The sequence below is a fragment of the Papilio machaon genome, chromosome 13 (assembly GCF_912999745.1).
Source record: "Papilio machaon chromosome 13, ilPapMach1.1, whole genome shotgun sequence".
NCBI classification, from domain to species: domain Eukaryota; kingdom Metazoa; phylum Arthropoda; class Insecta; order Lepidoptera; family Papilionidae; genus Papilio; species Papilio machaon.
In genome coordinates, this window is record NC_059998.1 from 301,008 (window position 1) to 313,134 (window position 12,127).

A 12,127-nucleotide genomic window follows, 5' to 3' on the forward strand; every position below is an offset into this window, starting at 1 on the left:
TGTTTTGCCTACATTAGTGGAGTCCAGTAAGGTCGTACACTCGTACAACTAACTATAAGATAGTGTTTAAACGTGGAGCCGAGATAGTTACTACGTTAACTAGTCTAGTCAATTATGCATAAACACTAACTTTAAGGTTAGGTTCGGTTATGTTGTGCTCTAATCGATTATTTTACGTAATATTTAATATGTGAGCAAACAATTAGATCTGATGCATTCAAACCTAATTTGGTTAAATTATTTAGCAAATAACGGGCTAAAGAGTTAGAACATATTTACAAATCCTTTACCTAAGGACTTGACTAATCCAAATTTTCAACTTATATACATCTAGGCGAAATAAAAGCTGATTTATAAATTAATAATATGATATATATTGCAGTTGTTTTAATTCACAAATTTTTATAATACGTTACAGTGCCATCTATCGTTGAATAGAACAAACATTCAGAATTGAACTCGACATTTTATTTGATATAAAATATTTTTTCAATAGTTAACTATTTATATGCTATGACTGCGTTTATCCAGGTAGCGTGTGCGGAGAGAGGGTGCGCGAAGAGCGGCGCTTGCGGTGACGGTAACTCAAACTGTGCGACGGCCAACAACATCGGCTTGTTGTTGCGCACCGCCAGCACCGGCCCGCCTGAGTGCATCTGTACAATGTTAACATAAATTCATATTTTGACGTCATAGCTCTCTTATAAAAAACACGATAAAAACTAATTTTTATTTTGAAAAATACTATAGCACCAACTACCAATAGATTTTCGATCTTATGTTATTCTAAACAATCACAGACAATGATACCTTTATGTATAAATTATATAAAAGTTACATAAACATTTAAAAAAGTAAAATATAGTGGAAATACAAAAACAATCTGTCTAGAATCCAATCGTATTAATATTTACTTGCCTGTTTAATTTTATTTTCGATGTCCTTTTGCGTTTTCCTTTTAGGATTGAGACATAGCATTGATTCGTGATATACGTCGCTTAGATTAGCTCCGCAGTCTTCAGAGCGCATTGTTTTGGCTGAAAGTGATGTCGCCTTCATCACTTCTTTACCACTTGCTTCCTGAAAGTAGCCAAAATAGTCAGCGCCCTCTGTTATCGAATAGCATAAACATCTGTTTTTGTAAAATTATCTTACTTTTACTAAAATCCATCCGTACAGTTGTACATCTTCTTCTCCTTTCGATGGAACATGTGATATTGTTAATGTCTGGATGCGCGCTGGCGGTGTTATCCTCAGCAGGGCCAAGGTAACATTGCCAAGGTGTACTCCTGCTCTTTTAGTCCTATCAAAGTTGTCTATAGTGCTTGCGTTAGTTTTAAGCGTCTCTTTGGGAAAGAGGATCATATCAGTGACGTGATGTATTGTGCCATCCTTTAATGGATTGTTTGCGCCCGTAACAATAGTGTATTCACTATTACTTGAATTATGATACTTAGAACTGAAAGTACATCATACATAAGTGATTTATATATTTAATTTATTTCTTTAGATTACAAATAAACAAATTAGTTACCCGTTACCGGACAATAAGTCCAAGCAAGTAGCAGTAGTGATAACCCAGCGCGGGGACAGCAGTGTCCCGCCGCAAGTTTGCGCGGTAACATTTGACAGCGTTTCAAACATGGCGACCATAGACGGCACGCTGTCGGGAAGTTTTACTTTGCTTTCAAACATATCAGAATCTATATCATTATCCATATCAAAATCATCACCTTCCTGATCTTTGTAGTATTTCGGATAGTCTGATTTAATTTTAGATGTTTTATTATATTTTTTAGTTTCATATGATTCGATATTTTCGGAATCTTCCATTGTGTTGTCGAACACTGTTCCTATGTTGTATAGAGCTTCAGGTGATAATTCGTCGAAAGCTTCTTTGAAATCATCATGTTTTACAATATCACTTACATTTTCGTGCGATACTTTTTCTTCTTCGACATTGTTTTTGATGTCGTTCAGCACGGACTGAGCTACAATTGGGTTGCATTTGTGTATTAGAGAAAATTCCAATGATAAATCTTCTTTATCTAATAAAGTAGCTAGTGTTAAGTTTAATGAGTTTTGGAAACCTGTCAAATAAAAAACATATTTTAATACGATCATCCTCTTTAACGCGACACTGGCGAAACAATCTGTGCCCAGTTGGCACACCTAAAAGCCACTACTTGGAAATTGAATTGAAATTGAAAAAAAAAGGATTGTCTCAACAATAGATGAATTAAAAAAAATACTAATTGTGCAAAACTTGTAGAAAAGAAAATTATATTAGGATCTCTCTTGCGTGACCTTATCCTTTACACAATCCAGATCTACTGTGGTTTTATATAATTTTGTATATTTGAACTACTTACCAGGTAAATTATCGAGAAGAAATAGAAACACAGTGGCGGTGGACATTTGGTCGTGTTCTCTGTTCGCTCTGAGCTCAAACAGTTCACTATCGCTAATTGTCCACACGTTATATTTGAAAACAATTGATACAACGAGTGACGTAACTTAAGCCTAGGTAATGTTTTGATGCAAGTTGTTGTATTTTACCAACGTAATTTCCAATGCCTTAAAACCTCTAGTCAGTGATCAATGGCAGATATATTTTATTTGGTTCATTGCTTTAGGAGGCCTTTTTTAGTCATCATCATCAACCCACTATGCGTCCTTACTCGGAGTGACTAGAACTAGGGCCAATGTGGGTTGGTTGACTTTACACATATCATTGAATTTCTTCTCAGATATGTGCAGGTTGCATCACGATGTTTTCCTTCACCGTAAAAACGTCAGATAAATGTATGTAAATCAAAAATCGAAAAACACATTGATACATGGCGGGATTCGAACCTAGGACCTCAAGTGCTTAATCCCTGAGTTACCGACGCTCTCATTGAATACGGGTGAATTTGATTTTACGAAAAGATTGTCCATACATACATTTAATAAAAAAAAAATTATAAATTATACTATAAAAATAATTTTATTACTTCGTTTTGTCAATCACAAGAAATATATACAAGATTTAGTTTACAAATATATTTAATTAACGCAATCGTCACATATATAAGTAAAATAAATAAAATAATAACATTTACTTATGTAGCCAAAATCTATATTTATTATATTTCATATATGTATTAACATATTATGAAATACTATCAACTTCGTCAGCGCAGAATTGAAAATGCGTCCTTACACAGACAGACAGACAGACAATTTTAAAAATTGGTTTTTCAACGTAACTAAATATATCATGTGTACGAAATATAACATTTTTTTCAATATTACATACATAAACTAATATAAAAAAAATACCAAAGTAATAATAATAAGTCTGCGAAATAATACCAGGCCCACTCAACCTGGTGAAAGTCCCTATGGGCTCGAAACTAGTCTGTGCCTACACCAGACAAATATAATATCTCACAAAACTTTAAATAATTTAATTACATACAGAACACTCCAATTTTAAGACCTTAAATTGTAAAACTGTTCATTGTAGTTTTTTTTTTAAATTAAATACTTTAAATAATATGTAATATTATAAATGTGACAATGAAAGTTGTAATAAATATACAGAAATCTACCAAATGTATTAGATTATAAAATTTAACCTCATTTAAGCATATATTTGCTATTGTATAATTCTTTTCAAATATGTTAGTGGCTCAAATTCAGCCATCCACATCCCGCTGCGCTCCGCTACATCTTACATTGTGTTGCCAACATATATATAAATGTATTGTATGCTGTGTCCTACCAACCTAATAACATTTAGAATTATACGATATTATGATTGTCAAATAAAAAAAGTTACATAATTTTACATGAACTTTCAATGTGAATATCATAATCTTATTACCAACATGCAAATAAACAACAAATTGTTTGTTCATCTTCTTACAAATGAAATAGACAGCCAGCAATTACAAACACTGTAAAAGACGATCTCATATAATTGACTAGACAATATGAAAATCAGTTATAAACTGTAAATGCAAGTAGTAAATATTTTCAATATACAGTTAAGGAATTATATAAACTTCCCACTTAGGTTTGAATATCAAATATCAAACAGTCACCAGAAGAGCTATAATTTTGCAATTATATATGTTGTTATAAGTATTATCAAGTGACTTTTAAATCCAAATGGATAGGAAATTAACATCCATAACTGTATTTACAAAATTGTTTTTTTTTTTGGTTTGTATAATTCTCTATTTTTACCTTAAACCTTCATGATTATTAGATTAGTAGCTCCAGTGATCTTCTTTAAGGTTCTGTCTCCTGTTCTCGGGGACGTAACCCAGAATGAAAGGCAGGCCAGTGCCGACTTTCTTCTGGTACTCATCATACTGTATGCCGAAGAATGCCAACAGAGTCATCTCCTCCGCGTACACGCGCTCACGGAAAAACATCCATGATGCCAGCGCATACACAAACACGCAGATAGGGTTCAATAATATTATCTGTAAATATATAGAACAAGTTTAAAGGATGAATGAATAAGTAAATAAATTTTTGGCTAGAAATTGTGTGGCAATTTCAGAGTTGTAGATATAACAACATAAATTAATCTAAAAGGGACTTTGTATTATGTTCTTATAGTTGAGTGAAAAATATAATTTACAGCATAATATTTAGAATCTTACACAAAATTATAAAAATTCGTAGAAAATCTTTCAAATACTTTATATATCAAAAAAATATTTGTTTATCATTAACCTTAAAAATATAAATAAAAACATACTAAATCAAAATATATTATTTGTAATAAAATAGAAATAGATAAGGCCACAGCTTAGATAACAGTGGAAAAACATGACCTTTTGCTAACTTTATGGCTTCTGTTCACCTTATAGGCGAAGTTTAAGTAATCCATACAATTAGTGAATTTAATCTGCAATGCAGCAAGGTTATAATGAAATGCCGAGTACCTGAGTCCCAATAGACCAGTAGAACCAGCCCACATAGCTCGGGTGTCGACACAGTGAATATACACCATGAGTCACCAGCTGATGTTCTGGTCTCTTCACAAACTGCACCTGAACACACAAATGAGAGATTTATATATACATTTGACATCTGTCCCGTATGGTATTGCATTGGTTGTGCAGCCATTTGTACTTCAGTTAATGCAGCAGACTCCAATAGCAGTGCTAAAAAGTTTCTTAGACCTTCAATTAAAAAAAACATTCAATGTTGATCTGGAGCAATTAAGTATATTTTAAATGAACACTTACAGTATGTGTAAAGTTATGCTTAGCCGTGAACATGGCCGTTTTTCTGAGCAGCTCTCCACCAAGGCACATTACCACACCTAAACTTGAAAGCCAGAAGTGTGTTTTTAAGTCTGGAACAAATCACATAAAAATTGTATTTTCATAAAAACATAACAAAGGCAAGTAGGATTAGTATCTGCAATGAAGACACTGCCAGTAAATGACTCAAAATTAATCATCTCCTACATAGTCTTTGTTACTAACCATGTTATTCACATACCCGGGAAGAAGTAGTACTCCACAGCCCATTCCACCCAACTGGCTACTGCAGCGGCAGTATACTGTACACTATGGTTCAGGATGAATGAGTCTATGGTCACTGTTTTTGGGTTGGATAATGCCACTGCCACAAACTCGGAGAAGTGGAAGAATGTAAGAGCCACTGCATACAAGCCGAAAACCTTCCAGCCATTATTAAATGATACTAAGTACATGCCAACAGCCATTGCTGCTCCCAATCCCGATGCTCTTATTGATACCTACAAAAAACATTGCAGAAATTATATTATTTTTTTCAATGGTTAATGTGGAACTAAACTATAAGCATAACATTGAAATTACCTCGTATATGAAACCCTTGTAGCAGTATTTCAACACGAAATTAATTAAACAAAAGTACAATGCAGGCCCCCAATATTTAAGAGCCCATAATTCTGATGAAGATCCCAGCACTCCAGTTAAAAAACAGACAATAAACGTTAAGTTTGATATTAAGAAACACATAAGAGCCTGTTTGGCTGCAGGTGTAACTTCCATTTTGAATTCAAATTTATCAAACGCCTTTACCTATTGCATGTAATTTAGAATCTTTGAATGAGAACTTTTGCTTATATAGATTACTCTTTATTTGTTAATTATCATTTTTGAACACAAATTGTAAGATGTATTATTTTAAACTCAGATTAAGAATGGATGACTCCATAAACATGACAATTGAGTTGACAGTTTGTCAATGTCATTTGAATTTTGAATAGATACGTTCCAATTTTAGCACGGATCAAATTTTAGGTATCCGTTACTCTTTATCACTACATAAAACTAATAATAAAAACATTAAGGATGAGTTTTACCCAGACGATTTAATTTTTTATTTTATCCTCGTCCATATTTTTGTGTTCGTTAAAACTTAATCATTTTTAGAATACTGAACTTAAGATTTGCGTACAACGTAATGAAATAATTATTTTATCTGTCTAATTACCCAACTGTCTAACTGGCTAACTGAACTGCTGTTATAAATTGAAGCTATTCTATTTGCAATCTTTCCAAACAAAACAAACAATTTTATTTTGGAAGCACAAATTTAGGATTAATTTTAAAATTCACGGTGTTTTACCGTTGGCAGCTTTAAAAAAATGTAAATCAATAAAACAAATTGTTTATTTGCTAAGAAACCGGCCAATTAAATAACTGACGTAATCGAGCCGTGACAACATCGCTTTTATTGATACGGGCCATGTCTAGCCAAATGTTTTTTACGCTTATTATTGTGCAGATTTATAGGCAGTGATGGTAACAGTAGGGATGCTGAAGTAGTACTTCTATTTTCAAGGATCTCTTGCCTATAATATGGTGATTGTTGTCTATCGGCGAAAATATTTAAAACATTAGCTTGTATTAAGACTGAATTTGTTCTAAACAAAATGAACGATCCGTGGGACGTAAAATCTGTAAGGCAATCCGGACAATACTTGTCCTGCATGAAGATAAATGGCGTGCCACTTCTACCCCCTGTTGTAAGTCTATATTGCTCTTGCTCTTTTGTATTAAACCTTCAAGCTCATGAGGATTTTATTTTAAGTTTTAACAATTCAATTTTCTTATCAGATTAATTGAAACTATTATTCTAATGGCAACTCTTTATATCTTGGTTTGTTTTAAAAGTTTCTATCAACATAAGTTGGATTAAATTTATATTATAGGTTTGTCTATTATTGTAAATTATTTGCTTGCTGCAGTTCATTTTCATGGCAGTGATGCTGGGCATAGGTTTTCTTCCCGAGGGAATAAGACTGCCAAATATCAATAATGTACAAGCAAGTCCAAATTATTGGTCCGTACAGGTCAATGCTATATATTTTTTCTTTTTTCAACGTCTCTGCTAGGGATAATCTATATAAAGTTTTTACTCTACATCCGGATCTTTTTAATTTTATAATAGACCAAAATTAGTATATACCTTCTTTAAAAGTTAAATTACATCTGTATTAAGTTTTATTAAAACTAACAATATTTTTGAAATAACTTTATTTCTACAGTTGTCGAAAGAATGCCGTAAAGAAATGCAATACTACAAGCTACTGGCTAAAGAAGTGGAGAAACGAATACTGCTCCTGAAGACGTTTACATCTTGCAGTGATTCTGAATCAAGCGAAGATAAGACTGATGCACCAGAAATACCTGAATCTGAACAGAACTATGAGGTGCCAGTAGAAATAGCATCTGTTGACACTGAAAAAATTTTAAATAGCGAGACTGAAAAAACTTCAAATAGATCAATAACAAATTCTCCCAAACTCAGTTCGCTGTCCAGTAACAACTCGGATAAATTATGTTCCAATTTGACACCAATCACAGACACAACATTAAATGAGTCATCAAAATTAGTTATCGATGTAAGTTTGAGTTTTAGCCAAACAGATGAAACAACCTTGCATGGAAATAAAACTCTACCCCAAGATACACCCTCAGATTTACCTGAACATGATGTTGAAAAACCTAGGAAAGAAGACAAACCTAATTTCAAACTTGAATGTGATAAAGTAAAGCAACCATCAAATAAATCTACTTTTGGGATTAATAATAAAAGTGCTACAATTGATAATTTTCTACCCAGCATGCATTGTGATGGACCATCATCACTTGGTGCAAAAAGCTTTACAGGTTCACTTAATGATATTCATAAAGGAATTGAAAAAACTACACAAAGCAATCCATTAATAAGACAAAGATCGTACACCGTTCTGACTCCTAGTCCTATGCTGCTGGCACATTTGCAGATACAGTCTCTGAGCACAGGGGTAGAGATGGCAGCAATATCAATGAGCGAGTCACGCTCTAATCTAACTTCACCTAACAAAAAACGTAAGAGCTGGGACTTAGAGACAGCCAAGGCAACATGGTCAAATATGGCATTGGAGCTAAAGAAAAATAATATTGTAATTAATGTAGCTTTAGATGGAAATAATGATATAAAATGCAATGGCACTAAGAAACGGCTTTTGTCAAGATCAGCTGACAAGTCTAAAGGACAAACAGTTCTGAGATCTAGATCCGCAGCCACTGAGAAAACGCGCTATAGTAATGTAAATTCTAAACCATTAATTCAGTCTGAGCCGATACATAAAAATCATAAATCTCGTAACGTAACTAAAAATATAAATGATAAAACTCATGATCATCAAAAGTCTAAGGAACCAAAGTTGCAATCACCACAACTAGGTCCCGAGACCGATGACCCTGACCCCGCCAAGCGTGTGAGAGAACTCTACGAGAGGATACAAAAGCAGCAGCTCATTCAAATGGCAACACTCGTAGAAAAACAGAAAAAGGAACAAATTCTTTTGCAACAGGTTTTCGAGGAGCAAAACAATTTGCTTTTTAATCAGTTGAAAACGATTTGCCCAAAATCACCTGGTGAAGTGAAAACAGCTTGGATTGACAAAAACGAAACACCAGAACGAGGACCCGTCAGTCTCAGTCAGTTAATAACTCCCAAAGCTGCGGAAGTGAGTGACCGCGACAGCCCCGTGTCTAGCACATTGACAGATACCAATCATTATTTAAATCACTGTGATAACGTATTAAAAAAGAGCAGGGATATAACTAGCACTATAAAAAAACAGTATAAGGAATCTAAGAGTGAAAGTAATTCAAAAACCTCGCCGGCTAAAAGTGATGTCGTAAAGATAAGAAATCATTCACCCAACAATAGAAATACTTCTAGAAAATTAATATACGACACGAGCGTGTCTTCTGACCGCGAATACGACCTTATCCTGACCGACCGCACGAACGACACGATGGCCGACCTGAACGTTACCTTCCCTTCAGACAACAGTGAAGGCATCCGTCCAGCGAGTTACGTCGGTGTAGAAAACATACATGGCGAAGAAAGAACCGATCACGACAGATCGTTCTCGACGAAAGAGGAACCTAGAGACACCGATCGCGCCATAAAAAGCGTAGAAGACTCTATAAAGAATTCAATTCTTGACGTTCGTGCTCGACTTCTTAAAAAAGACGTATTCCGTACTCCTACACCCCAAGAGGTAACTAATTAAGATCTGATCTTGAGCTAGCTAACAATTCATGTTTGATTTTGCAGGGTTTTTAAAATTTTCATGCTTATCTGTGTATAAAATTTGTGCATTATTCATTTTTTTATTTTATCCTTTGCCTTTTGTCTTTATTCTTCAAGTATTGAATAATTTAGCTGATTGACATGCCGCATTTTAATTGTTCTTCCTCACGTCTTCTGCATTATTTGAGCGTATCGTCTCGCAACTTAACTTTTCGTATGTCATCGCTTGTTGTTTCGTATGCTTATTGTGATCGGTGTTGGGAACACAATTTTATGTATTATCTGGATGGTGGATTGTAGCGTGCGGCGGCGACAAAGATAGTAGCGTACGCGAAAGGTTACCTGGTGCGTCGTCTGCTGCGCACGGAGCGCGTGCGGGCGACCGTGCAGACCATCCGCGACGCGCTGCTGTGTGCGCTGCAGCTGCACCAGGAGCGCGCCGGCATCCGCGGCCCCGACGTCGACTTGCACCGCCGTCTCATACAGCAGGTGACGTCACACACTCATACACTCACATACAGTCGACTTACACTGTTGATAATGATTTAATAATTCCAATATTTTACTTGATTTTTCATTCAACTTAACATACTAATTAAAAACCTCTACGGAAACGGCTTCTCTTTATGTCTTCACTTCATATTCTTGTTGTGTAACATTGCGTTGTAAGTTGTCTTGCAGATTTTGTAACATTTGCTGCAATGTAAAAGATGCGGGTAGATTTTGACGTTTTCACTGCAATGTTATTTGGTACATGTTGGTTTGTCAGCATTTGTTTCGTGTCGTGTGCTTATTTTTATTTTCTACGTAGTGTATGGAAATTCTAGGAAAAGAAAAAACAGATAAGATGTTAGTCTTGAAGTAATACCGTCTCATTCCATTAATGAGACACGGGTACAAAAACAACCCTCTCTCTTATACTCTGTGAAAAAACTGAGATAATAATATGTTTTTGTACGAGTGATGGGCACGATATTGTGTGATGTAATTTCAGATAACAGCGGCGTGTTATTCATTACACGAGACCTTCATCACGAGCACGGCGGCGGAGCGGTGCGCGCTGCTGGCCGCGGACCGCGCCCGCCAGCGCGCGCTCGCCTTGCGCGCCTCGCCCCGACATTACCGCCCTACGTGAGTATAACATACATCGTAACATTGTAATTAATTAACAAACTGATTGATCTGAAGATCAAAATGACTATCACTCAATTCCTGATGGTATAAAGGTAAAGGTAAACCGAAGAAAGTATAAATTGTATGAAGGGGATGTGTAAGAAGAGCGAGAGACTGTTCACGTGAACGCATTATTATGAAAATAATGTGTGTTTAATACCAAATGTTTCCATGGCCTGTGGGTGCGTGGTTAGTGACATAATGTCACAATCGCACTCTGGGTCGTTCGGTTCGCGCGCTCGTCGTCCCTCGCCCGGCGCCGCCATGTCGCACTCCAGCCACGGTAACCCAACTAGTTAGCCCAGGCTTCTGTGTGACCGCTAGCTTGCAAATGTCACGCATGTTCGTCGCGCATGCTCGACGCTCTTGTATTGGCGCACATGTTCACCAACATTGTCTTACTTTCACAGTATATAGAAAACTTTTTGCAATGTGCACGTTTAAACTTGTCTGGCTGTACTGAAATTTTCGCTTTGAATGTTTTAAGATTATGTTTTTTATAAAGTTAACCAGGAACCCTGGCGAAAAAATAAATCTATAGGAATTAATTTTATTATTCTTTTATGTTCGTACGATATTCAAAGCTCGCTTTGTACCGTTTTTCTTTTGCTCACGTTTTTTATTAATTTTTTATTTACCTACCAATATTCAACAGATTGATTGAATCAGGATTCTTGGGATGATATCTTTACATTGGTTCCACAATGAATCGTTGGTGATATAATGTGTAACATTTAGGTTGTTGAATGTGACAGAGAGCTTTAGCGGCGATAAGTCGGGGCTGCGGGCGCGGTGCGTGGGCAGCCCGCGTCGGCGACCGTGGCGCTGACCGCGGGAGCCGCGCCAAGGGTGCTTCGCCCTCTGCTGGCCGACCCCGCCCCCATCAGCGCACCTCTGACCACCCCAACACCACTCGCACACAACTAGCCATAAGACGCTGCAATTCACACTTGTATGAGCTTATTATTTTAATGCGTTATTTAAGCTATTTATTGGCCATTTTAAATTGCCTATTAATTAAAAATTTATTATAATAACAATATTTAATTGAAATATTGTATTTTATAATTTTTATAAAACACACCATTATAAGGGTGTTAAAAACTAACAAAATGCATGCTAGAAATTAAACCATCCAGTAAGTCGTAAAATTTAATATTTATAAAAAAAACTGCCGGCCTAACTGTGGTTTTAACACTGTCGAAACACTTGTTTAACAATTTTGTGTCATCCCTCTACTTATAGAAAAAACAGATAATGAACTATGACACAAATGTTTAGGCAGTGGAATTACACAATGGGGGGAATGGGTCATTGCTTGGAAATTAAAGGTTTTGTTTGGTTCTGACTTTAACGCATC

At 35.5% G+C, this 12,127-nt stretch overlaps 4 protein-coding genes across 5 annotated transcripts; 1 reads left to right on the forward strand and 3 right to left on the reverse strand.

Moving 5' to 3' along the window:
- Positions 1-423: 423 nt before the first annotated feature.
- Positions 424-1,427, reverse strand: LOC106710374. The gene is made up of 3 exons (XM_014502393.2): positions 1,156-1,427; positions 919-1,080; positions 424-656 (listed from the first exon to the last, which is right to left on the reverse strand). The coding sequence occupies exons 1-3, from the start codon at positions 1,363-1,365 to the stop codon at positions 501-503; spliced, it is 528 nt and encodes a 175-aa protein (XP_014357879.2). The 5' UTR covers positions 1,366-1,427; the 3' UTR covers positions 424-500.
- A 103-nt stretch (positions 1,428-1,530) lies between these two features.
- Positions 1,531-2,467, reverse strand: LOC106710281. Its single transcript, XM_014502298.2, has 2 exons — positions 2,373-2,467; positions 1,531-2,090 (listed from the first exon to the last, which is right to left on the reverse strand). Exons 1-2 carry the CDS (start codon positions 2,416-2,418, stop codon positions 1,531-1,533), a joined length of 606 nt encoding a protein of 201 aa, XP_014357784.2. The 5' UTR covers positions 2,419-2,467.
- A 1,705-nt stretch (positions 2,468-4,172) lies between these two features.
- LOC106710357 (protein-S-isoprenylcysteine O-methyltransferase) lies at positions 4,173-6,172 on the reverse strand. The gene is made up of 5 exons (XM_014502377.2): positions 5,853-6,172; positions 5,512-5,770; positions 5,253-5,362; positions 4,947-5,054; positions 4,173-4,478 (listed from the first exon to the last, which is right to left on the reverse strand). The coding sequence occupies exons 1-5, from the start codon at positions 6,045-6,047 to the stop codon at positions 4,260-4,262; spliced, it is 891 nt and encodes a 296-aa protein (XP_014357863.2). The 5' UTR covers positions 6,048-6,172; the 3' UTR covers positions 4,173-4,259.
- A 333-nt stretch (positions 6,173-6,505) lies between these two features.
- Positions 6,506-11,669, forward strand: LOC106710399. Of its 2 annotated transcripts, XM_014502439.2 has the most exons (6): positions 6,506-7,027; positions 7,550-9,562; positions 9,895-10,083; positions 10,589-10,725; positions 10,962-11,050; positions 11,523-11,669. In XM_014502439.2, the coding sequence occupies exons 1-6, from the start codon at positions 6,935-6,937 to the stop codon at positions 11,594-11,596; spliced, it is 2,595 nt and encodes an 864-aa protein (XP_014357925.2). In that variant the 5' UTR covers positions 6,506-6,934; the 3' UTR covers positions 11,597-11,669. The 2 variants fall into 2 exon arrangements, with proteins under 2 accessions (XP_014357925.2, XP_045536424.1); XM_045680468.1 differs by lacking the exon at positions 10,962-11,050.
- Positions 11,670-12,127: the final 458 nt, after the last annotated feature.